This window comes from Salvelinus alpinus, chromosome 9, assembly GCF_045679555.1.
Source record: "Salvelinus alpinus chromosome 9, SLU_Salpinus.1, whole genome shotgun sequence".
In the NCBI taxonomy this organism is placed as follows: domain Eukaryota; kingdom Metazoa; phylum Chordata; class Actinopteri; order Salmoniformes; family Salmonidae; genus Salvelinus; species Salvelinus alpinus.
The window spans coordinates 865,902-893,491 of NC_092094.1; the positions used below are offsets into that span (position 1 = coordinate 865,902).

The window sequence follows — 27,590 nt, forward strand, 5'->3', positions numbered from 1 at the left end:
GGCCACTCAAGGACATTCAGAGACTTGTCCCGAAGCCACTCCAGGTGGCCACGTGAGGTGTTTTAAGATTACGTTACATTTTAAGGGCCTATGTATTTTCAGTGTTGTGTTCACCTACAAGCAAACCACCAAGCTGGGCATATTTTACCATCTCTTTCTGGCTGTCCTCCCCCTTCCTTTCCCTTCTAAGTTCAAATTTGTTTCTTAGTCATATACACCTGATGTAGGTGGAGTACACAGCGCAGTGAAATGCTTCCTTGCAGGTTAACCTCACGACAACGTAGCAACAATAGAACCCTCACGACAACGTAGCAACAATAGAACCCTCACGACAACGTAGCAACAATAGAACCCTCACGACAACGTAGCAATAATAGAACCCTCACGACAACGTAGCAACAATAGAACCCTCACGACAACGTAGCAATAATAGAACCCTCACGACAACGTAGCAACAATAGAACCCTCACGACAACGTAGCAACAATAGAACCCTCACGACAACGTAGCAACAATAGAACCCTCACGACAACGTAGCAACAATAGAACCCTCACGACAACGTAGCAATAATAGAACAAGTAAGTAGCTAAGTGAATGAAAAAATAAAAGCTCAATGAAATAATTTCTCAAATGTAATAATGGGCAGTTGTTTTTTACAAATACTTACATATCCTATATGGAAATAACAGACATGAGCATGTTTCATTTAGTTAGTTCTACCACCTCGACATTGCTAATTTTAAACCGGGTTAAATATAATGTTGGAGGAAAGTTCAGTTTCAGTCCACAGGGGGCGCTGTGTCACTGTCAGAAGATACAGTATGATCTCTTATTTATGTTACTTGTTAAATCCACTTCAATCACTGTAGATGAAATGGAGGAGACAGGTGGTTAAAGAAGGATTTTTAAGCCCTGTGCCATTCAGAGGGTGAATAGACAAGTCAAAAGATTTAAGTGCCTTTGAACGGGTTATGGTAGTAGGTGCCAGGCACACTGGATTGAGTGTGTCAACAACTGCAATGCTGCTGGGGTTTTCACACTCAACAGGCTCCCATGTGTATCAAGAATGGTCAACCACCCAAAGGACATCCAGCCAACTTGACACAACTGTGGGGTGGGATGGACTCAATATTAGGAAGGTGTTCTTATTGTTTGGTATACTTATGTTACACATCATACAGGCCTACATTATGTTACACATCATACAGGCCTACATTATGTTACACATCATACAGGCCTACATTATGTTACACATCATACAGGCCTACATTATGTTACACATCATACAGGCCTACATTATGTTACACATCATACAGGCCTACATTATGTTACACATCATACAGGCCTACATTATGTTACACATCATACGGGCCTACATTATGTTACACATCATACAGGCCTACATTATGTTACACATCATACAGGCCTACATTATGTTACACATCATACAGGCCTACATTATGTTACACATCATACAGGCCTACATTATGTTACACATCATACAGGCCTACATTATGTTACACATCATACAGGCCTACGTTATGTTACACATCATACAGGCCTACATTATGTTACACATCATACGGGCCTACATTATGTTACACATCATACGGGCCTACGTTATGTTACACATCATACGGGCCTACATTATGTTACACATCATACAGGCCTACATTATGTTACACATCATACAGGCCTACATTATGTTACACATCATACAGGCCTACATTATGTTACACATCATACAGGCCTACATTATGTTACACATCATACGGGCCTACATTATGTTACACATCATACGGGCCTACATTATGTTACACATCATACGGGCCTACATTATGTTACACATCATACAGGCCTACATTATGTTACACATCATACAGGCCTACATTATGTTACACATCATACAGGCCTACATTATGTTACACATCATACGGGCCTACATTATGTTACACATCATACGGGCCTACATTATGTTACACATCATACGGGCCTACATTATGTTACACATCATACGGGCCTACATTATGTTACACATCATACAGGCCTACATTATGTTACACATCATACGGGCCTACATTATGTTACATGAAGGTGTGAAAAGATAATACATTATTTTGTCTGTCTTATCTGAACTTTAACACCAACTAGATAAAAGGTCAAACAATCAAAGTTCTCTTCAAACATCTACAATATTCATATATGTAAATGTGGTGGTTTATTAAAAATACAACAATAAATACATTCTAAGAATAGTTCATATTCCATTTTATAATCAAAACATTTTGACCAGATGTATCATTATATCGAAATGGATTAAATATAAAATTACAAAACGTTACATCAGAAAATATGTCTTACACATTTAACAAAGTTACGACGCAAAACAATTACTTCTAGAAAGTTACAATGCATTCCAGTAAAATATATTTCTTACACATTTAATAAAGTTACGATGCAAAACAATTCATTCTAGAAAGTTGCAATGCATTCCAGTAAAATATATGTCTTACACATTAAACAAAGTGAATTAAGGTAAAACGATTCATTCTAGAAAGTTGCAATGCATTCCAAATAAGTTAGGACTGATTATCAAATGAAAAAACTCCACAATATTGTTGGTGTATATGTTCATACAATCTACTTAAAATTATTGGAAATCTGTAGGAAAAAATGGTGATTAACAATGATATAAATATGAATATTATCAATCAGTAAATAGAAAAGCCATTGTGTTTATATAAAGTGTGACTTTCGATAATCAAAAAACCCCATTTGTATATTAATAAAACGTTTGATTACTTGTTCTACTTGGCAAAGAAAACATGCAACAACTATCCACATTGTGTTACTGCTGATGATCCCCATCAGAACCAATCTTATTTACACCAGAGCTACAACAACTAAATAAATGAAAATATCTTTACAGTTTATTATTAATCTACATGCAAGTGATTGGTCAGACAACATCGTTTTCCCAATAATACATGATCTAATTTTTCTTCATTCCCAACAATATTTTGCTTTGAATAGTGTTGTAGTGTTATAGACTCAAAATAAACATATACTTTTCGTTTTCCAGAAATAGATGCTGGATAGAAAAAGTAATCGATACTTAACTAGAAAAGTAAATTTCCTGAAATAAATGTGCTATTTTATATAGTTATACTTGATAAAGATGTTAAATAATGTGAAGTTAGGATAGCCTGAGTGTTTTATATGTTAAATAATGTGAAGTTAGGATAGCCTGAGTGTTGTAAAGTTAGTCTTTTAGCTTAATTGTCCAAGGAGCAGGACCTTTTTGAACAGCTACCTCTGTATTCCTATGGTTCTCATTCAAACCCCATGCTAATCTATGCACATTTGAAATGGCTACAGTTCCAAAAAGTATAGACAGATTGCTTATCGAAGGAGTTTTCATACTAAGTTGGGCCAGTCTGAACATCTGGTTTGGAGTTAGCTTAAACAGTGAAAGAGGAGATGGGTGTAGAAGTGTTGATTTCTTTACCAAGTCTACGGACCTTTTCTTTTTCCTTGAAACGCATTGGGAGCTCATCTAAAATATTATTATAGTTCAAAAAGTATAAATGTTCTCAAGCCATCTAAGCTCGGGTAGTCTGCATATTTACAAGTTGTTTTCATGTTTATAGCTTAACTTGTTTAAGCGCTAGAACGGTCGGAATAATAATAAGACATTTAGAGTTGCCTTCAGCAAGCACACCTGATAATTAATAACACAATGTGGGTTGAACTGCTCCTTAGTCACTTAGGGGGTGAATCCTAGCGTTCACTCGAGTTAAGTTTTCACTTAGTCGTGCACTGATGTTAATGGGAGACTTAAGTGAAAATTCAACTTACTGTAAGTTGAAAAAAAGGGGGAAGCTGCATACCCCTGCAGTAAGGTCAAATACTAGTTTATAGTTTTGATATTTTTTATCAAATGCTAAAGTCAAATGAACACAAGTATATCCTGACCGTCTATTCGATCAGCGTTTGATCTTCGTGACTATGCATTCTTTAGTTGAAGTGTTGTGTTCCCAACTGTGATTGGACAACGTACAGTGTGTTCACTGATGATAAAAAGGTCCTACAGAAATATCTTCATGACATACGGCCATTAAACACTTTACAGTAATCATTTATAAAAAAACACACGGCTCAATTTGCCTTTCGATGGGTATATTTCAAATACAATTTTTGTTAAATTTGAATAATAGAACGTGTGGCCAAAATCCTAGTGATTTCACTTTATCCCAAACAATAATGTTTAACATAATTTCCAATTACATGCTTGCAATGAATCTTCCAGCATACCCTAACCAAAGTAAAGTGAACATTATGCTAAACTATCAGATTTATCTAAAACAGACGTCCACAAAACTAAGAAGTATATTGGATTTCTTCCTCCTCACCCTCTGACAAAAAAACAACAGTAAATCACGTACAACAGTGTAATAAATCTATCACTGTATCCTCCTTATCTGTGTCAGCTAAGGAGACATACTTACTGTACAGAAACCGGAGGAGTGGTGACCTTTGAACTCTGCCTGTGTCTTGAACTACAGTCCTGGCTGTCCTCACACTGGGATTGTTAGTCTTGTCTACCAGCCAGCTGTCCCTCGGTAGCAAGTAGCCCGGGGGCGAGGTAATGGGCTGGTTCCGTTTCTGTGGCACATCCTCTGAACACAGCAGCCAGTCAACAAACTGTATCCGATGTGTGTTCAGTTTAGTTCGGACATTCAGATATGTGTTCAGATGTGTGTTCGGACATTCAGATGTGTGTTCAGTTTAGTTCAGACATTCAGATGTGTGTTCAGTTTAGTTCAGACATTCAGATGTGTGTTCAGTTTAGTTCAGACATTCAGATGTGTGTTCAGTTTAGTTCGGACATTGAGATGTGTGTTCAGCAGTCTGCCCATTCAGAAGTGCAGTCTGGCTCTCCTATGTGACTGAGGTCGGAGCTTCACAGAGTGTTATCACATAGTGTCCTCAAGTCCCAGGCACTGTGCCTCGTAACCTCACACAAACCCAGGCTTCATGGAGGACCGACGACATTTGGGGCAGCCCTTGGAACCGTTGTTCTGCAGACACCTGAGAGGATAGAAGAAGTAGAGACTCTGGGAACTGACCCAAATCCTAAGAGTCCCCCCCCCTGGACATGAAACATGTAGAACCTCTTAAGGATTAGCCCCTTTAAAAAAAAAAAAAAATGTAGCCTAAAATGACATTCCCAAATCTATCTGCCTGTAGCTCAGGACCTGAAGCAAGGATATTCCTATTCTTGATACCATTTGAAAGGAAACACTTTGATGTTTGTGAAAACTGGAAATTAATGTAGGAGAATATAACACATTAGATCTGGTAAAAGATAATACAAAGAAAAAAACTAGCGTTTTTTTGTACCATCATCTTTGAAATGCAAGACAAAGGCCATAATGTATTATTCCAGCCCAGGTGCAATTTAGATTTTGGCCACTAGATGGAAGCAGTGTATGTGCAAAGTTTTAGACTGATTCAATGAACCATTGCATTTCTGTTCAAAATGTTCTATCAGTACTGCCCAAATATGCCTAATTGGTTTATTAATACATTTTCAAGATCATAACTGTGTACTCTCCTCAAACAATAGCATGGTATTCTTTCACTGTAATAGCTACTGTAAATTGGACAGTACAGTTAGATTAACAAGAATTTAATTCAGCTTTCTGCTAATATCAGATATGTCTATGTCCTGGTAAATGTTCTTGTTACTTACAACCTCATGCTAAACGCATTAGCGCACGCTAGCTCAGCGGTCCCGCAGGGGACCCACCGATCCTGTAGAGGTTTTTAATCAAGGCAAAAGTCCCTACTGTAATAATAACACGTAGAGCACCTACTGGAGGTGGAAGATGTGAGAGCAGGGCAGGGCCATATGTAGTAATACTATGTAGACTATATAACATGTAGATGGGTCATCGTTAGAGCACCTACTGGAGGTGGAAGATGTGAGAGCAGGGCAGGGCCATATGTAGTAATACTATGTAGACTATATAACATGTAGATGGGTCATCGTTAGAGCACCTACTGGAGGTGGAAGATGTGAGAGCAGGGCAGGGCCATATGTAGTAATACTATGTAGACTATATAACATGTAGATGGGTCATCGTTAGAGCACCTACTGGAGGTGGAAGATGTGAGAGCAGGGCAGGGCCATATGTAGTAATACTATGTAGACTATATAACATGTAGATGGGTCATCGTTAGAGCACCTACTGGAGGTGGAAGATGTGAGAGCAGGGCAGGGCCATATGTAGTAATACTATGTAGACTATATAACATGTAGATGGGTCATCGTTAGAGCACCTACTGGAGGTGGAAGATGTGAGAGCAGGGCAGGGCCATATGTAGTAATACTATGTAGACTATATAACATGTAGATGGGTCATCGTTAGAGCACCTACTGGAGGTGGAAGATGTGAGAGCAGGGCAGGGCCATATGTAGTAATACTATGTAGACTATATAACATGTAGATGGGTCATCGTTAGAGCACCTACTGGAGGTGGAAGATGTGAGAGCAGGGCAGGGCCATATGTAGTAATACTATGTAGACTATATAACATGTAGATGGGTCATCGTTAGAGCACCTACTGGAGGTGGAAGATGTGAGAGCAGGGCAGGGCCATATGTAGTAATACTATGTAGACTATATAACATGTAGATGGGTCATCGTTAGAGCACCTACTGGAGGTGGAAGATGTGAGAGCAGGGCAGGGCCATATGTAGTAATACTATGTAGACTATATAACATGTAGATGGGTCATCGTTAGAGCACCTACTGGAGGTGGAAGATGTGAGAGCAGGGCAGGGCCATATGTAGTAATACTATGTAGACTATATAACATGTAGATGGGTCATCGTTAGAGCACCTACTGGAGGTGGAAGATGTGAGAGCAGGGCAGGGCCATATGTAGTAATACTATGTAGACTATATAACATGTAGATGGGTCATCGTTAGAGCACCTACTGGAGGTGGAAGATGTGAGAGCAGGGCAGGGCCATATGTAGTAATACTATGTAGACTATATAACATGTAGATGGGTCATCGTTAGAGCACCTACTGGAGGTGGAAGATGTGAGAGCAGGGCAGGGCCATATGTAGTAATACTATGTAGACTATATAACATGTAGATGGGTCATCGTTAGAGCACCTACTGGAGGTGGAAGATGTGAGAGCAGGGCAGGGCCATATGTAGTAATACTATGTAGACTATATAACATGTAGATGGGTCATCGTTAGAGCACCTACTGGAGGTGGAAGATGTGAGAGCAGGGCAGGGCCATATGTAGTAATACTATGTAGACTATATAACATGTAGATGGGTCATCGTTAGAGCACCTACTGGAGGTGGAAGATGTGAGAGCAGGGCAGGGCCATATGTAGTAATACTATGTAGACTATATAACATGTAGATGGGTCATCGTTAGAGCACCTACTGGAGGTGGAAGATGTGAGAGCAGGGCAGGGCCATATGTAGTAATACTATGTAGACTATATAACATGTAGATGGGTCATCGTTAGAGCACCTACTGGAGGTGGAAGATGTGAGAGCAGGGCAGGGCCATATGTAGTAATACTATGTAGACTATATAACATGTAGATGGGTCATCGTTAGAGCACCTACTGGAGGTGGAAGATGTGAGAGCAGGGCAGGGCCATATGTAGTAATACTATGTAGACTATATAACATGTAGATGGGTCATCGTTAGAGCACCTACTGGAGGTGGAAGATGTGAGAGCAGGGCAGGGCCTGCAGCTGTTGGTTCTTCTCTCCTATGGACTCGCCACACATTCCACAGTACAGCTCCAGCTCCTCCACACACTGCAGGAACTTCACCACCTGCTCCCTTAGCTCCTCCTGACTCTCCTTACTGCGGTAGATCCCCTCACTGAGACAGTGCACCTTTAGACTACACAGCTAACAGAGAGAGAGGTGTATAGGGTTAGAAACACACAGGCTGAACATAGCTGACTTACTGCAGTCGATTCCCTCATAATTCTCACATAATTGTTTTGTTACAGTAAAAAGGCAGCATATTTTCATGGTATTTATTCAGAACTATGTAACACTGTACCTTGGTTCCTAAAGCCTCTGACAACTCCTGAGCTCGCTGCAGAGCATCAAGAGCCTTGTCCAGTTCTTTCTGCTGGAGCCAACACTTCCCTACCCCCAGGTACACCTGGGTCTGGCCAAGACGGTTCCCAATCTCTGTCATTATACACATGGAGGACTCATAACGAGGCAATGCTTTCTGGAGGAGAGGAGAGAACAGGAGATGGGGGAGGGGAGGAGAAGAGGGAGAGAAGAGTGAGGAGAGAACAGGAAATGAGAGAAGGGGAGGAGAGAAGAGGAGAGAACAGGGTAAGAGGAGAGAACAGGAGATGAAAGGTTGTAGAGGAGAGGCGAGGAAAGAAGAGGAGAGAAAATAATATGAATCAAGCCCAGACTATATTGAAGGAAGGTTTTTCTCTTCAGATCTGTAACAGTGTAGTACGGACAGTATTTGGTTACTTACATCAACGTCATGCCGGCAGCGGTGGATATCGGCGAAGTTCAGTAAGCACAGCGCCTGGAGAGGTCGGTCCCCGTGCTGCAGGGCTATCTTCATGGACTCCTGGGGGATGGGACCCACTTTAGTGTGACACTCAACCTCTAAACAACACTCAACCTCTGAACAACACTCACAACCTCTGAACAACACAAACAACCTCTGAACAACACACACAACCTCTGAACAACACACACACAACCTCTGAACAACACACACACACAACCTCTAAACAACACACACACAACCTCTAAACAACACACACACAACCTCTAAACAACACACACACAACCTCTAAACAACACACACAACCTCTGAACAACACACACACACAACCTCTAAACAACACACACACAACCTCTAAACAACACACACACAACCTCTAAACAACACACACACAACCTCTAAACAACACACACACAACCTCTAAACAACACACACAACCTCTAAACAACACACACACAACCTCTAAACAACACACACACAACCTCTAAACAACACACACACAACCTCTAAACAACACACACAACCTCTGAACAACACACTCAACCTCTGAACAACACAAACACAACCTCTGAACAACACACACACAACCTCTAAACAACACACAACCTCTAAACAACACTCAACCCCTAAACAACACTCAACCTCTGAACAACACTCACACAACCTCTAAACAACACTCAACCTCTGAACAACACACACACAACCCCTAAACAACACTCAACCTCTGAACAACACACACACAACCTCTGAACAACTCACAACCTCTGAACAACACTCACACAACCTCTGAACAACACTCACTCAACCTCTGAACAACACACACACAACCTCTAAACAACACACAACCTCTGAACAACACACACACAACCTCTAAACAACACTCAACCTCTGAACAACACTCACAAAACCTCTAAACAACACACAACCTCTGAACAACACTCACACAACCTCTAAACAACAAACAACCTCTAAACAACACACACTCAACCTCTAAACAACACATCCATACTGTCCTCCTGTTTTTACCATCCGAGGTCAAAATGAATCAGAATCAACGTTATTCTCCAAGGACGTTAACACGGACCAGGCATTTGACCTGGTGAAAAGGTGCTGACTTCAATAAACATTCAATCTATCTATTCAATCTATACATATTTAGCAAATGTTACTGTGGATGTAGTGAAATCCTTATGGTGTGTTTCGACAGTATAGACAGTAGTTATATTGCATGGTATGTATAGACAGTAGTTATATAGGATGGTGTGTATAGACAGTATAGACAGTAGTTATATAGGATGGTGTGTATAGACAGTAGTTATATAGGATGGTATGTATAGACAGTATAGACAGTAGTTATATAGGATGGTGTGTATAGACAGTAGTTATATAGGATGGTGTGTATAGACAGTAGTTATATAGGATGGTGTGTATAGACAGTAGTTATATAGGATGGTGTGTATAGACAGTAGTTATAATAGGATGGTGTGTATAGACAGTAGTTATATAGGATGGTGTGTAGAGACAGCAGTTATATAGGATGGTGTGTAGAGACAGTAGTTATATAGGATGGTGTGTATAGACAGTAGTTATATAGGATGGTGTGTATAGACAGTAGTTATATAGGATGGTGTGTATAGACAGTAGTTATATAGGATGGTGTGTATAGACAGTAGTTATATAGGATGGTGTGTATAGACAGTAGTTATATAGGATGGTGTGTATAGACAGTATAGACAGTAGTTATATATGATGGTGTGTATAGACAGTAGTTATATAGGATGGTGTGTATAGACAGTAGTTATATAGGATGGTGTGTATAGACAGTAGTTATATAGGATGGTATGTATAGACAGTATAGACAGTAGTTATATAGGATGGTGTGTATAGACAGTAGTTATATAGGATGGTGTGTATAGACAGTAGTTATATAGGATGGTGTGTATAGACAGTAGTTATATAGGATGGTGTGTATAGACAGTAGTTATAATAGGATGGTGTGTATAGACAGTAGTTATATAGGATGGTGTGTAGAGACAGTAGTTATATAGGATGGTGTGTAGAGACAGTAGTTATATAGGATGGTGTGTATAGACAGTAGTTATATAGGATGGTGTGTATAGACAGTAGTTATATAGGATGGTGTGTATAGACAGTAGTTATATAGGATGGTGTGTATAGACAGTAGTTATATAGGATGGTGTGTATAGACAGTATAGACAGTAGTTATATATGATGGTGTGTATAGACAGTAGTTATATAGGATGGTGTGTATAGACAGTAGTTATATAGGATGGTGTGTATAGACAGTAGTTATATAGGATGGTGTGTATAGACAGTAGTTATATATGATGGTGTGTATAGACAGTAGTTATATAGGATGGTGTGTATAGACAGTAGTTATATAGGATGGTGTGTATAGACAGTATAGACAGTAGTTATAATAGGATGGTGTGTATAGACAGTAGTTATATAGGATGGTGTGTATAGACAGTATAGACAGTAGTTATATAGGATGGTGTGTATAGACAGTAGTTATATAGGATGGTGTGTATAGACAGTAGTTATATAGGATGGTGTGTATAGACAGTAGTTATATAGGATGGTGTGTATAGACAATAGTTATATAGGATGGTGTGTATAGACAGTAGTTATAATAGGATGGTGTGTATAGACAATAGTTATATAGGATGGTGTGTATAGACAGTAGTTATAATAGGATGGTGTGTATAGACAGTAGTTATATAGGATGGTGTGTATAGACAGTATAGACAGTAGTTATATAGGATGGTGTGTATAGACAGTATAGACAGTAGTTATAATAGGATGGTGTGTATAGACAGTAATTATATAGGATGGTGTGTATAGACAGTAGTTATATAGGATGGTGTGTATAGACAGTATAGACAGTAGTTATATAGGATGGTGTGTATAGACAGTAGTTATATAGGATGGTGTGTATAGACAGTATAGACTGTAGTTATATAGGATGGTGTGTATAGACAGTAGTTATATAGGATGGTGTGTTTAGACAGTATAGACTGTAGTTATATAGGATGGTGTGTATAGACAGTAGTTATATAGGATGGTGTGTATAGACAGTAGTTATATAGGATGGTGTGTATAGACAGTAGTTATATAGGATGGTGTGTATAGACAGTATAGACTGTAGTTATATAGGATGGTGTGTATAGACAGTAGTTATATATGATGGTGTGTATAGACAGTAGTTATATAGGATGGTGTGTATAGACAGTAGTTATATAGGATGGTGTGTATAGACAGTAGTTATATAGGATGGTGTGTATAGACAGTAGTTATATAGGATGGTGTGTATAGACAGTAGTTATATAGGATGGTGTGTATAGACAGTAGTTATATAGGATGGTGTGTATAGACAGTAGTTATATAGGATGGTGTGTATAGACAGTAGTTATATAGGATGGTGTGTATAGACAGTAGTTATATAGGATGGTGTGTATAGACAGTAGTTATATAGGATGGTGTGTATAGACAGTAGTTATATAGGATGGTGTGTATAGACAGTAGTTATATAGGATGGTGTGTATAGACAGTAGTTATATAGGATGGTGGGTATGGACAGTAGTTATATAGGATGGTGTGTATAGACAGTAGTTATATAGGATGGTGTGTATAGACAGTAGTTATATAGGATGGTGTGTATAGACAGTAGTTAAATAGGATGGTGTGTATAGACAGTAGTTATATATGATGGTGTGTATAGACAGTATAGACAGTAGTTATATAGGATGGTGTGTATAGACAGTATAGACAGTAGTTATATAGGATGGTGTGTATAGACAGTAGTTATATAGGATGGTGTGTATAGACAGTAGTTATATAGGATGGTGTGTATAGACAGTATAGACAGTAGTTATATAGGATGGTGTGTATAGACAGTAGTTATATAGGATGGTGTGTATAGACAGTATAGACTGTAATTATATAGGATGGTGTGTATAGACAGTATAGACAGTAGTTATATAGGATGGTGTGTATAGACAGTAGTTATATAGGATGGTGTGTATAGACAGTAGTTATATAGGATGGTGTGTATAGACAGTAGTTATATAGGATGGTGTGTATAGACAGTAGTTATATAGGATGGTGTGTATAGACAGTAGTTATATAGGATGGTGTGTATAGACAGTAGTTATATAGGATGGTGTGTATAGACAGTAGTTATATAGGATGGTGGGTATAGACAGTATGGACAGTAGTTATATAGGATGGTGTGTATAGACAGTATAGACAGTAGTTATATAGGATGGTGTGTATAGACAGTAGTTATATAGGATGGTGTGTATAGACAGTAGTTATATAGGATGGTGTGTATAGACAGTAGTTATATAGGATGGTGTGTATAGACAGTAGTTATATAGGATGGTGTGTATAGACAGTATAGACAGTAGTTATATAGGGTGGTGTGTATAGACAGTATAGACAGTAGTTATATAGGATGGTGTGTATAGACAGTAGTTATATAGGATGGTGTGTATAGACAGTATAGACAGTAGTTATATAGGATGGTGTGTATAGACAGTAGTTATATAGGATGGTGTGTATAGACAGTAGTTATATAGGATGGTGTGTATAGACAGTAGTTATATAGGATGGTGTGTATAGACAGTATAGACAGTAGTTATATAGGATGGTGTGTATAGACAGTAGTTATATAGGATGGTGTGTATAGACAGTATAGACAGTAGTTATATAGGATGGTGTGTATAGACAGTATAGACAGTAGTTATATAGGATGGTGTGTATAGACAGTATAGACTGTAGTTATATAGGATGGTGTGTATAGACAGTATAGACAGTAGTTATATAGGATGGTGTGTATAGACAGTAGTTATATAGGATGGTGTGTATAGACAGTAGTTATATAGGATGGTGTGTATAGACAGTAGTTATATAGGATGGTGTGTATAGACAGTATAGACAGTAGTTATATAGGATGGTGTGTATAGACAGTAGTTATATAGGATGGTGTGTATAGACAGTACATACACATGGTTAGCAGATGTTAATGCGAGTGTAGCGAAATGCTTGTGCTTCTAGTTCCGACAATGCAGTAATAACCAACGAGTAATCTAACCTATCAATTCCACAACTACTACCTTATACACACAAGTGTAAAGGGATAAAGAATATGTACATAAAGATATATGAATGAGTGATGGTACAGAACGGCATAGGCAAGATGCAGTAGATGGTATTGAGTACAGTATATACATATGATATTAGTAATGTAGGGTATGTAAACATAAAAGTGGCATAGTTTAAAGTGGCTAGTGATACATGTATTACATAAAGATGGCAAGATGCAGTAGATGATATAGAGTACAGTATATACATATACATTATATTAAGTGGCGTTGTTTAAAGTGGCTAGGGATACATTTATATATTTGGGACACCCCTCCCCACTGCTCTGCTACGACCCAACCATCACCCCTCCTGCAGTCCTTAGCAGTGACATCAAGCTATTTCTCTGTCTCTCCAGTAAAGTATTACAGTTATCTCTGTACCCTCTGTGTTAATGAACACTTTAAACCAGAGACAGCATATTTATACCCAGAGGTCTAAGACCGTACAACACAAAGACACGCTGCCTGGCGTGCCAGCTGCACCTGTCACTGGTACAGTCTGTTGGTCTGTCACTCTCTAACACAAAACACACTGCCTGGCATGCTGGCTGCACCTGTCACCGGTACAGTCTGTTGGTCTGTCACTCTCTAACACAAAACACACTGCCTGGCATGCTGGCTGCACCTGTCACTGGTACAGTCTGTTGGTCTGTCACTCTCTAACACAAAACACACTGCCTGGCATGCTGGCTGCACCTGTCACCGGTACAGTCTGTTGGTCTGTCACTCTCTAACACAAAACACACTGCCTGGCATGCTGGCTGCACCTGTCACTGGTACAGTCTGTTGGTCTGTCACTCTCTAACACAAAACACACTGCCTGGCATGCTGGCTGCACCTGTCACTGGTACAGTCTGTTGGTCTGTCACTCTCTAACACAAAACACACTGCCTGGCATGCTGGCTGCACCTGTCACTGGTACAGTCTGTTGGTCTGTCACTCTCTAACACAAAACACACTGCCTGGCATGCTGGCTGCACCTGTCACTGGTACAGTCTGTTGGTCTGTCACTCTCTAACACAAAACACACTGCCTGGCATGCTGGCTGCACCTGTCACCGGTACAGTCTGTTGGTCTGTCACTCTCTAACACAAAACACACTGCCTGGCATGCTGGCTGCACCTGTCACTGGTACAGTCTGTTGGTCTGTCACTCTCTAACACAAAACACACTGCCTGGCATGCTGGCTGCACCTGTCACTGGTACAGTCTGTTGGTCTGTCACTCTCTAACACAAAACACACTGCCTGGCATGCTGGCTGCACCTGTCACCGGTACAGTCTGTTGGTCTGTCACTCTCTAACACAAAACACACTGCCTGGCATGCTGGCTGCACCTGTCACCGGTACAGTCTGTTGGTCTGTCACTCTCTAACACAAAACACACTGCCTGGCATGCTGGCTGCACCTGTCACTGGTACAGTCTGTTGGTCTGTCACTCTCTAACACAAAACACACTGCCTGGCATGCTGGCTGCACCTGTCACCGGTACAGTCTGTTGGTCTGTCACTCTCTAACACAAAACACACTGCCTGGCATGCTGGCTGCACCTGTCACTGGTACAGTCTGTTGGTCTGTCACTCTCTAACACAAAACACACAACTGAGTGTAGAAAACATGAAGAACACTTTCCTAATATTGAGTTGCTCAGGGTACAGAGTAGCATAGTATAGCAGTGGTTACTGAACTCACCTACCACTATACTGTCACCTTTACTTTAATCCCATCAATCCAGGAAGTAAACAAAAAATTGGATTTGAACTTTCCGTTTACCTGAATTTTTTAAACTTCATTTTATTTAACCTTTATTTAACCAGGTAGGCCAGTTGAGAACAAGTTCTCATTTACAACTGCGACCTGGCCAAGATAAAGCAAAGCAGTGCGACACAAACAACAACACAGAGTTACACATGGGATAAACAAACGTACAGTCAATAACACAATAGAAAAAGTCGATATACAGTGTGTGCAAATGGCGTAAGGAGGTAAGGCAATAAATAGGCCATAGTAGCGAAGTAATTACAATTTAGCAGATTAACACTGGAGTGATAGATGAGCAGATGATGATGAGCAAGTAGAAATACTGGTGTGCAGAAGAGCAGAAAAGTAAATAAAAACAATAAGGGGATGAGATAGGTAGATTGGGTGGGCTATGTACAGATGGGCTGTGTACAGCTGCAGCGATCGGTAAGCTGCTCAGATAGCTGATGTTTAAAGTTACAGAGGGAGATATAAGTCTCCAGCTTCAGCGATTTTTGCAATTTTGCAATTGAAATGGAGTCGACCCCGACCCTTCTTTACAGCAGTATCTAGTCTCGTATCGTCTCTGGGAATGTAGGTAATAAATAATAACTCACTGGATTAATAAACAACGCCACTAATACTAAACAACACTCATGAACGTTACCTCACAGCACTCCATGGCGTCAGGCAGACGGTCCAGTTTCCTGTAGGCTACAGACATGTGATACTGGCTCATGGCCCTGTACTTTAGACTCCAGCCTTTACCGTAGTCATTCACCAGCTCAGCCGCTTTACACGGGAAGAACAGGGCTTTCTCATAGTCCTGATGGGAGGAAACATAACAGATAATTTACACGGGAAGAACAGGCCTTTCTCATAGTCCTGATGGAAGGACATAACAGATCATTTACACAGGAAGAACAGGCCTTTCTCATAGTCCTGATGGAAGGACATAACAGATCATTTACACGGGAAGAACAGGGCTTTCTCATAGTCCTGATGGAAGGAAACATAACAGATCATTTACACAGGAAGAACAGGGCTTTCTCATAGTCCTGATGGGAGGAAACATAACAGATCATTTACACAGGAAGAACAGGGCTTTCTCATAGTCCTGATGGGAGGAAACATAACAGATCATTTACACAGGAAGAACAGGGCTTTCTCATAGTCCTGATGGAAGGACATAACAGATCATTTACGGAATCCAAGATGGCGTAGCAGTGTAGACGTGTATTTTTTAGTGCTCTCGTGCACATTGTATTTTTTCGTACTTCTTGTATATATATATATATTTTTTTTCTATCTCTTTTCGATTTTCAATTCGATTATACCTTCCGGTAACCTACCTCACCCAATGTGGTACGGAATCGCTATAATTTTTTATCTTTGGAACACATTCACGAACCCCCAGTAGCTAACCAGCTACAAGCTACCAGCTACAAGCTACTTAGCCATTTTTAACCGATGCTAGCAGCTTTTACCGTTGGAACTGTGGAACACATTCAAGAACCCCCAGTAGCTAACCAGCTACAAGCTACCAGCTACAAGCTACTTAGCCATTTTTAACCGATGCTAGCAGCTTTTACTTTCGGCACAGACACCAGCCCTGTTATTAGCCTGGATATTACTCACCAATTTAACAGCATCGGACTGTCTCTCGACAACAACGCCGGATTCCTGCCGTAATCCCTGAGCCACTACTTCTGATCCTCACAGCTAGCCTGCAGCTAATGCAGCTAGCACAGCTAGTGCCACTGCTACGAAGCTAGCATCAGTTAGCAAACACAATTCTACAATCACAACCTCTCTCTCGCCATCCGGCCTGGATTCTCTGTCGACACGACCACATCTGGTCTGCAGACGATTACCCCATCCGCTGTACCCTCAACCGGCCTCCGTCTGAGCAGACCCCCTTCGTCTGAGCAGACTCACCCCCCCGGGCTACTAACTTTAAACACCGCGTGCTAGCTTAGCGGCGACTTCCCTGCTCCATCTACGGCTGCCCCCTGGACACTATGATCACCTGGCTACATAGCTGATGCCTACCGGACTGTCCATTAATTCACGGTACTCCATTCTGTTTACTTGTGTTTTATCTGTCGGCTCTGTGTTTTAACTCAGGCTCTGTGTGTAGTTAATCCGACCCTCTCTGCCTAGTCGTCGCCATTTTTACCTGCTGTTGCTGTGTTAGCTGACTAGCTGCTGTTATCTCACCTGTTGTTTTAGCTAGCTCTCCCAATCAAGACCTGCAATCACTTTATGCCTTACTGTATGTCTCTGCCAAATATCAATATGCCTTGTATACTGTTGTTCAGGCTAGTTATCATAGTTATCATTGTTTTGGTTTGCAATGGACCCCGTAGTTCCACTCTCCGTACCTCTGATAACCCCTTCGTCCCACCTCCCACACATGCGGTGACCTCACCCATTGAGACCAGCATGTCCAGAGATACAACCTCTCTTATCATCACCCAGTGCCTGGGCTTGCCTCCGCTGTACCCGTGCCCCACCATACCCCTGTCTGCACATTATGCCCAGAATCTATTCTACCACGGCCATAAATCTGCTCCTTTTATTCCTTGTCTCCAACGCTCTAGGCGACCAGTTTTGATAACCTTTAGCCGCACCCTCATCCTACTACTCCTCTGTTCCTCGGGTGATGTGGAGGTTAACCCAGGCCCTGCATGTCCCCAGGCACCCTCATTTGTTGACTTCTGTGATCGAAAAAGCCTTGGCCTCATGCATGTCAACATCAGAAGCCTCCTCCCTAAGTTTGTCTTACTCACCGCTTTAGCACACTCTGCCAACCCTGATGTCCTTGCCGTGTCTGAATCCTGGCTTAGGAAGGCCACCAAAAACTCTGAGATTTCCATACCCAACTATAACACTTTCCGTCAAGATAGAACTGCCAAAGGGGGAGGAGTTGCAATCTACTGCAGAGATAGCCTGCAAAGTTCTGTCATACTTTCCAGGTCTATGCCCAAACAGTTCGAACTTCTAATTTTAAAAATTAATCTCTCCAGAAATAAGTCTCTCACTGTTGCCGCCTGCTACCGACCCCCCTCAGCTCCCAGCTGTGCCCTGGACACCATCTGTGAATTGATCGCTCCCCATCTAGCTTCAGAGTTTGTTCTGTTAGGTGACCTAAACTGGGATATGCTTAACACCCCGGCAGTCCTACAATCTAAGCTAGATGCCCTCAATCTCACACAAATCATCAAGGAACCTACCAGGTACAACCCTAAATCCGTCAGCATGGGCACCCTAATAGACATTATCCTGACCAACCTGCCCTCCAAATACACCGCTGCTGTCTTCAATCAAGATCTCAGCGATCACTGCCTCATTGCCTGTATCCGCTGCGGGTCCGCGGTCAAACGACCACCCCTCATCACTATCAAACGCTCCCTAAAACACTTCTGCGAGCAGGCCTTTCTAATCGACCTGGCCCGGGTACCCTGGATGGATATTGACCTCATCCCGTCAGTTGAGGATGCCTGGTCATTCTTTAAAAGTTACTTCCTCACCATATTAGACAAGCATGCTCCGTTCAAAAAATGCAGAACTAAGAACAGATATAGCCCTTGGTTCACTCCAGACCTGACTGCCCTCGACCAGCACAAAAACATCCTGTGGCGAACTGCAATAGCATCGAAGAGCCCACGCGATATGCAACTGTTCAGGGAAGTCAGGAACCAATACACGCAGTCAGTCAGGAAAGCAAAGGCCAGCTTTTTCAAGCAGAAATTTGCATCCTGTAGCTCTAACTCCAAAAAGTTCTGGGATACTGTAAAGTCCATGGAGAACAAGAGCACCTCCTCCCAGCTGCCCACTGCACTGAGGCTAGGTAACACGGTCACCACCGATAAATCCGTGATGATCGAAGACTTCAACAAGCATTTCTCAATGGCTGGCCATGCCTTCCTCCTGGCGACTCCTACCTTGGCCAACAGCCCCCCCCCCCCCCCCCCCGTTGCTACTCGCCCAAGCCTCCCCAGCTTCTCCTTTACCCAAATCCAGATAGCAGATGTTCTGAAAGAGCTGGAAAACCTGGACCCATACAAATCAGCTGGGCTTGACAATCTGGACCCCCTATTTCTGAAACTGTCCGCCGCCATTGTCGCACCCCCTATTACCAGCCTGTTCAACCTCTCCTTCGTATCATCTGAGATCCCCAAGGATTGGAAAGCTGCCGCGGTCATCCCCCTCTTCAAAGGGGGAGACACCCTGGACCCAAACTGTTACAGACCTATATCCATCCTGCCCTGCCTATCTAAGGTCTTCGAAAGCCAAGTCAACAAACAGATCACTGACCATCTCGAATCCCACCGTACCTTCTCCGCTGTGCAATCCGGTTTCCGAGCCGGTCACGGGTGCACTTCAGCCACGCTCAAGGTACTAAATGATATCATAACCGGCATCGATAAAAGACAGTACTGTGCTGCCGTCTTCATCGACCTGGCCAAGGCTTTCGACTCTGTCAATCACCATATTCTTATCGGCAGACTCAGTAGCCTCGGTTTTTCTAATGACTGCCTTGCCTGGTTCACCAACTACTTTGCAGACAGAGTTCAGTGCGTCAAATCGGAAGGCATGCTGTCCGGTCCTCTGGCAGTCTCTATGGGGGTACCACAGGGTTCAATTCTCGGGCCGACTCTTTTCTCTGTATATATCAATGATGTTGCTCTTGCTGCGGGCGATTCCCTGATCCACCTCTACGCAGACGACACCATTCTGTATACTTCTGGCCCTTCTTTGGACACTGTGATAACCAACCTCCAAACGAGCTTCAATGCCATTCAACACTCCTTCCGTGGCCTCCAACTGCTCTTAAACGCTAGTAAAAACAAATGCATGCTCTTCAACCGTTCGCTGCCTGCACCCGCACGCCCGACTTGCATCACCACCCTGGACGGTTCTGACCTAGAATATGTGGACATCTATAAGTACCTAGGTGTCTGGCTAGACTGCAAACTCTCCTTCCAGACTCATATCACACATCTCCAATCCAAAATCAGATCTAGAGTCGGCTTTCTATTTCGCAACAGAGCCTCCTTCACTCACGCCGCCAAACTTACCCTAGTGAAACTGACTATCCTACCGATCCTCGACTTCGGCGATGTCATCTACAAAATGGCTTCCAATACTCTACTCAGCAAACTGGATGCAGTTTATCACAGTGCCATCCGTTTTGTTACTAAAGCACCTTATTCGACCCACCACTGCGACCTGTATGCCCTAGTCGGCTGGCCCTCGCTACATGTTCGCCGTCAGACCCACTGGCTCCAGGTCATCTACAAGGCTATGCTAGGTAAAGTGCCGCCTTATCTCAGTTCACTGGTCACGATGGCTACACCCACCCGTAGCACGCGCTCTAGCAGGTGTATCTCACTGATCATCCCTAAAGCCAAAACCTCATTTGGACGCCTTTCCTTCCAGTTCTCTGCTGCCTGCGACTGGAACGAATTGCAAAAATCTCTGAAGTTGGAGACTTTTATCTCCCTCAACAACTTTAAACATCTGCTATCCGAGCAGCTAACCGATCGCTGCAGCTGTGCATAGTCCATCGGTATATAGCCCACCCAATTTACCTACCTCACCCCCCCATACTGCTTTTATTTCCTTTTCTGCTTTTTTTGCACACCAGTATCTCTACTTGCACATGACCATCTGATGATTTACCACTCCAGTGTTAATCTGCTAAATTGTAATTATCTGATTTATTGCCTACCTCCTCATGCCTTTTGCACACATTGTATATAGATTCTCTTTTTTTCTTTTTTTCTACCATGTTATTGACTTGTTTATTGTTTACTCCATGTGTAACTCTGTGTTGTTGTCTGTTCACACTGCTATGCTTTATCTTGGCCAGGTCGCAGTTGCAAATGAGAACTTGTTCTCAACTAGCCTACCTGGTTAAATAAAGGTAAAAATAAAAAATATATATATTAAAAAAAAAATTTACACAGGAAGAACAGGGCTTTCTCATAGTCCTGATGGGAGGAAACATAACAGATCATTTACACAGGAAGAACAGGGCTTTCTCATAGTCCTGATGGAAGGACATAACAGATCATTTACACAGGAAAACAGGGCTTTCTCATAGTCCTGATGGGAGGAAACATAACAGATCATTTACACAGGAAGAACAGGGCTTTCTCATAGTCCTGATGGAAGGAAACAGAACAGATCATTTACACAGGAAGAACAGGGCTTTCTCATAGTCCTGATGGAAGGAAACAGAACAGATCATTTACACAGGAAGAACAGGGCTTTCTCATAGTCCTGATGGGAGGAAACATAACAGATCATTTACACAGGAAGAACAGGGCTTTCTCATAGTCCTGATGGGAGGAAACATAACAGATCATTTACACAGGAAGAACAGGGCTTTCGCATAGTCCTGATGGGAGGAAACATAACAGATCATTTACACAGGAAGAACAGGGCTTTCTCATAGTCCTGATGGGAGGAAACATAACAGATGGATGAGTGAGGAGCTGGCATCTATTATTTTATTTAATTGATCTTTTGTTTACCATGTTATGCCATTCAGGTCAGAATCTCTCTTTCACAAGGGAGTCCTGGCCAAGAGGGCAGCTCTGTGAAACACACACAGTCTACAGCCAGATTGACGAGATCAGATCAGACGAGGAGGAAGACGACAGCCGTTACACAGATTCAGCAGTCCGGATCAGCAACACTACAGTTTTGATATAAACTTTACTTCTTTATAAGCGTTCTAACTTGATGCCATAATATTCAACCGGCGATTGTATTAAGAACCGCTGAGAGGTTCGTCTGTCCTGTATTATTAGGGCGAGCAGATTCAATTTTCATTCTCCGGACACCAGCTAATCTGGACCTGATTGAAACCAATCCACCTTTTGAATCCAGGGATTACTGGGACAAATCTCACGTGTCAAAACAGAATAAAACAGGCCTCGACCAGGCTTGACACTCGATTACACAGACAGGCCTCTACCAGGCTAGAATACAACAGGCCTCTACCAGACTAGAATACAACAGGCCTCTACCAAGCTAGAATACAACAGGCCTCTACCAAGCTAGAATACAACAGGCCTCTACCAAGCTAGAATACAACAGGCTTCTGACCGGGGCCTCTGGAGTGGCTCACTCAGCCTTTGCACCAAAATGCATTTGACAAGATGTGTCCTCAAATAGGACTGTGTTCAATTGAAAGAGGACTCTTCTGAGACTGGGTACTTCTTAGACTCTTTTTACATACAAGGTTGAATTGCATCTAATCAGGGATGTAACAAAGTAATAGCAATGTAATAACAACTATAGGACCTTTTCTCAGAGCGTCATCATAGACATACTGTCGACACTTTACCTTGAGCTGGATGTAGAAGTTCCCCAGGCTGCAGCAGACTCTAGACTCCAGCATCTTGTCATCGTTGTTGTGGGCGTAGCGCAGGGCCTTCTCATAGCTCTCTAGAGCCTTCTGGAACACACTGACGCCCAGGAACGCATTGCCCATGCTCAGACACACCTGGAAACACAAGTAGAGGCAGAGGTCATAAAGGCAGAGGTCGTAAAGGACTTGACTTCGTTGCATTTTTTTCAGTAAAGTCAGATGTACGCAGACACCCAGAGGTCCCAGACACCCAGAGGTCCCAGACACCCAGAGGTCCCAGACACCCAGAGGTCCCAGACACCCAGAGGTCCCAGACACCCAGAGGTCCCAGAGGTCCCAGACACCCAGAGGTCCCAGACACCCAGAGGTCCCAGACACCCAGAGGTCCCAGACACCCAGAGGTCCCAGACACCCAGACACCCAGAGGTCCCAGACACCCAGAGGTCCCAGACACCCAGAGGTCCCAGACACCCAGAGGTCCCAGACACCCAGAGGTCCCAGACACCCAGAGGTCCCAGACTTCCAGAGGTCCCAGACTTCCAGAGGTCCCAGACACCCAGAGGTCCCAGACACCCAGAGGTCCCAGACACCCAGAGGTCCCAGACTTCCAGAGGTCCCAGACTTCCAGAGGTCCCAGACACCCAGAGGTCCCAGACACCCAGAGGTCCCAGACACCCAGAGGTCCCAGACACCCAGAGGTCCCAGACACCCAGAGGTCCCAGACACCCAGAGGTCCCAGACTTCCAGAGGTCCCAGACTTCCAGAGGTCCCAGACACCCAGAGGTCCCAGACACCCAGAGGTCCCAGACACCCAGAGGTCCCAGACACCCAGAGGTCCCAGACACCCAGAGGTCCCAGACACCCAGAGGTCATTTTCTCTTTATTTTCCTGTTGTTTTGTCTCTTATTGTAAGAACGTGTTGTTTATTGTTTTGTTTTCTGCCATCATTGTGTATGTGGCGTGTTTTGTCTGGCAACAGGAAATAAGGCGAAACAGCATATATTACAGTATAATAATATTATTGCTGAGACCCACCTGTCCGTTAAGTTGCAGACTGACAGTGGTTCCCTGCATGTTGAGGCAGGTCTTACAGTAGGACACAGTCTTCTGGAAGTCACACAGCTTCTCGTTGCTCCTAGCCAGGTTAAGGTAGCCCTCAGTCAGGTAGTCTGGGTCCTCCATCTCCCTGGCTGTGTCTATCTGGGCCAAGGCATACTGACGGAGGGAGAGAGGGAGAGAGGGAGAGAGGGAGGGAGGGAGGGAACAATGTAGATAACTAACACTATGGACACAATGTAGATAACACTATAAACACAATGTAGATAACACTATAGACACAATGTAGATAACACTATAGACACAATGTAGATAACACTATAAACACAATGTAGATAACACTATAGACACAATGTAGATAACACTATAGACACAATGTAGATAACACTATAGACACAATGTAGATAACACTATAGACACAATGTAGATAACACTATGGACACAATGTAGATAACACTAACATAATGTTAACTTTCACTGCTATGCGGATGACACACAGCTGTACATTTCAATGAAACATGGTGAAGCCCCAAATTGCCCTCGCTAGAAGCCTGTGTTTCAGACATAAGGAAGTGGATGGCTGCAAACTTTCTACTTATAAACTCGGACAAAACAGAGATACTAGTTCTAGGTCCCAAGAAACAAAGAGATCTTCTGTTGGATCTGACAATTAATCTTGATGGTTGTAAAGTCGTCTCAAATAAAACTGTGAAGGACCTCGGCGTTACTCTGGACCCTGATCTCTCTTTTGACGAACATATCAAGACTGTTTCAAGGACAGCTTTTTTCCATCTACGTAACATTACAAAAATCAGAAACTTTCTGTCCAAAAATGATGCAGAAAAATTTATCCATGCTTTTGTTACTTCTAGGTTAGACTACTGCAATGCTCTACTTTCCGGCTACCCGGATAAAGCACTAAATAAACTTCAGTTAGTGCTAAACACGGCTGCTAGAATCCTGACTAGAACCAAACAATGTGATCATATTACTCCAGTGCTAGTCTCTCTACACTGGCTTCCTGTTAAGGCAAGGGCTGATTTCAAGGTTTTACTGTTAACCTACAAAGCATTACATGGGCTTGCTCGTACCTACCTTTCCGATTTGGTCCTGCCGTACATACCTACACGTACGCTACGGTCACAAGACGCAGGCCTCCTAATTGTCCCTAGAATTTCTAAGCAAACAACGGGAGGCAGGGCTTTCTCCTATAGATCTCCATTTTTATGGAATGGTCTGCCTACCCATGTGAGAGACGCAGACTCGGTCTCAACCTTTAAGTCTTTACTGAAGACTTATCTCTTCAGTGGGTCATATGATTGAGTGTAGTCTGGCCCAGGAGTGTGAAGGTGAACGGAAAGGCTCTGGAGCAACGAACCACCCTTGCTGTCTTTGCCTGGCCGGTTCCCCTCTCTCCACTGGGATTCTCTGCCTCTAACCCTATTACAGGGGCTGAGTCACTGGCTTACTGGTGCTCTTTCATGCCGTCCCTAGGAGGGGTGCATCACTTGAGTGGGTTGAGTCACTGACGTGATCTTCCTGTCCGGGTTGGCGCCCCCCCTTGGGTTGTGCCGTGGCGGAGATCTTTGTGGGCTATACTCAGCCTTGTCTCAGGATGGTAAGTTGGTGGTTGAAGATATCCCTCTAGTGGTGTGGGGGTTGTGCTTTGGCAAAGTGGGTGGGGTTATATCCTGCCTGTTTGGCCCTGTCCGGGGGTATCATCGGATGGGGCCACAGTGTCTCCTGACCCCTCCTGTCTCAGCCTCCAGTATTTATGCTGCAGTAGTTTGTGTCGGGGGGCTAGTGTGAGTCTGTTATATCTGGAGTACTTCTCCTGTCTTATCCGGTGTCCTGTGTGAATTTAATATGCTCTCTCTAATTCTCTCTTTCTCTCTCGGAGGACCTGAGCCCTATGACCATGCCTCAGGACTACCTGGCATGATGACTCCTTGCTGTCCCCAGTCCACCTGGCCGTGCTGCTGCTCCAGTTTCAACTGTTCTGCCTGCGGCTATGGAACCCTGACCTGTTCACCAGACGTGCTACCTGTCCCAGACCTGCTGTTTTCAACTCTCTAGAGACAGCAGGAGCGGTAGAGATACTCTTAATGATCGGCTATGAAAAGCCAACTGACATTTACTCCTGAGATGCTGAATTGCTGCACCCTCGACAACTACTGTGATTATTATTATTTGACCATGTTGGTCATTTATGAACATTTGAACATCTTGGCCATGTTCTGTTATAATCTCCATCCGGCACAGCCAGAAGAGGACTGGCAACCCCTCATAGCCTGGTTCCTCTCTAGGTTTCTTCCTAGGTTTTGGCCTTTCTAGGGAGTTTCTCCTAGCCACCGTGCTTCTACACCTGAATTGCTTGCTGTTTGGGGTTTTAGGCTGGGTTTCTGTACAGCACTTTGAGATATCAGCTGATGTAAGAAGGGCTATATAAATTGATTTGATTTGATTTGACATGGACACAATGTAGATAACTAACACTATGGACATCATGTAGATAACACTATGGACACCATTTAGATAACACTATGGACACCATTTAGATAACACTATGGACACCATTTAGATAACACTATGGACACCATTTAGATAACACTATGGACACCATTTAGATAACACTATGGACACCATTTAGATAACACTATGGACACCATTTAGATAACACTATGGACACCATTTAGATAACACTATGGACACCATTTAGATAACACTATGGACACCATTTAGATAACACTATGGACACCATGTAGATAACACTATAGACACAATGTAGATAACACTATAGACACCATTTAGATAACACTATAGACACCATTTAGATAACACTATAGACACAATGTAGATAACACTATAGACACCATTTAGATAACACTATAGACACCATTTAGATAACACTATAGACACCATTTAGATAACACTATAGACACCATTTAGATAACACTATGTGCCATCTTGACAGATCTCTATTGAAAGTGTTTTTAGTCCAGCACTAGGCCTAATCTGTAGCTGGGGGACTGGCCTTGCAGTCACGAAACAAAACCTTTTGATTGGATAGAAGTAATGAAATATTATTATTGATAAAATGATGTCATGTACCTAAATATAAAGAACAATTGAGCCACCCCTAACACATCAGGGTTACAGAAGTTCAAGTTTTAAGTCACAGTCTCCCGTTTCGGGGCCCCGTAACTAACTTAATGAAGCAGTGGGTATAGGAGTGAGTAGGGAGTTTCATGTCAACAACAAGGCCTGTATCCAAGCTCTGGTTGCAAGGCTCTCTCTGTGCCCCCCGGCGCCTGTATCCTATGGAAGCCACACATTAACCCCCTGATGCTCCTCCGGATTCCGTTTAGATAACGCCATAGAAACAGAATGTACTACAGTCAGATTTCCATGGTCGGAGGGGCTTAGTCCATTCTAGTTCAATCTATTTCTATGGATAATCCCAAGAGGAAAGGTTTGAAACAACACCATGTTGAAATGCTGCAATGGAAGAGCTGGAGAATGTCCCTGGCATCCACCATGATGACACATTAAATTAATGACAACAGCAGCATCCCCTCATCATATCTCTCCACACAACCTCACAGCAGATTTACTGCCATTTCAGTTTAAAACTACATGCATTCT

The 27,590-nt window shown here is 42.6% G+C and overlaps 1 protein-coding gene across 1 annotated transcript in view; it reads right to left on the minus strand.

The window, feature by feature from the left end:
• Positions 1–2,199: 2,199 nt before the first annotated feature.
• Positions 2,200–27,590, minus strand: part of rapsn (receptor-associated protein of the synapse, 43kD) — a 29,286-nt gene continuing 3,895 nt past the window's right edge. The window contains exons 2-8 of the mRNA XM_071415643.1: positions 23,925–24,104; positions 22,866–23,024; positions 16,170–16,328; positions 8,558–8,656; positions 8,117–8,293; positions 7,760–7,959; positions 2,200–5,091 (exon numbers count right to left, since the gene is read on the minus strand). Coding sequence (XP_071271744.1) covers positions 5,019–5,091; positions 7,760–7,959; positions 8,117–8,293; positions 8,558–8,656; positions 16,170–16,328; positions 22,866–23,024; positions 23,925–24,104 — 1,047 coding nt within the window. The 3' untranslated portion in view covers positions 2,200–5,018. The remainder of the gene's footprint in view (positions 5,092–7,759; positions 7,960–8,116; positions 8,294–8,557; positions 8,657–16,169; positions 16,329–22,865; positions 23,025–23,924; positions 24,105–27,590) is intronic.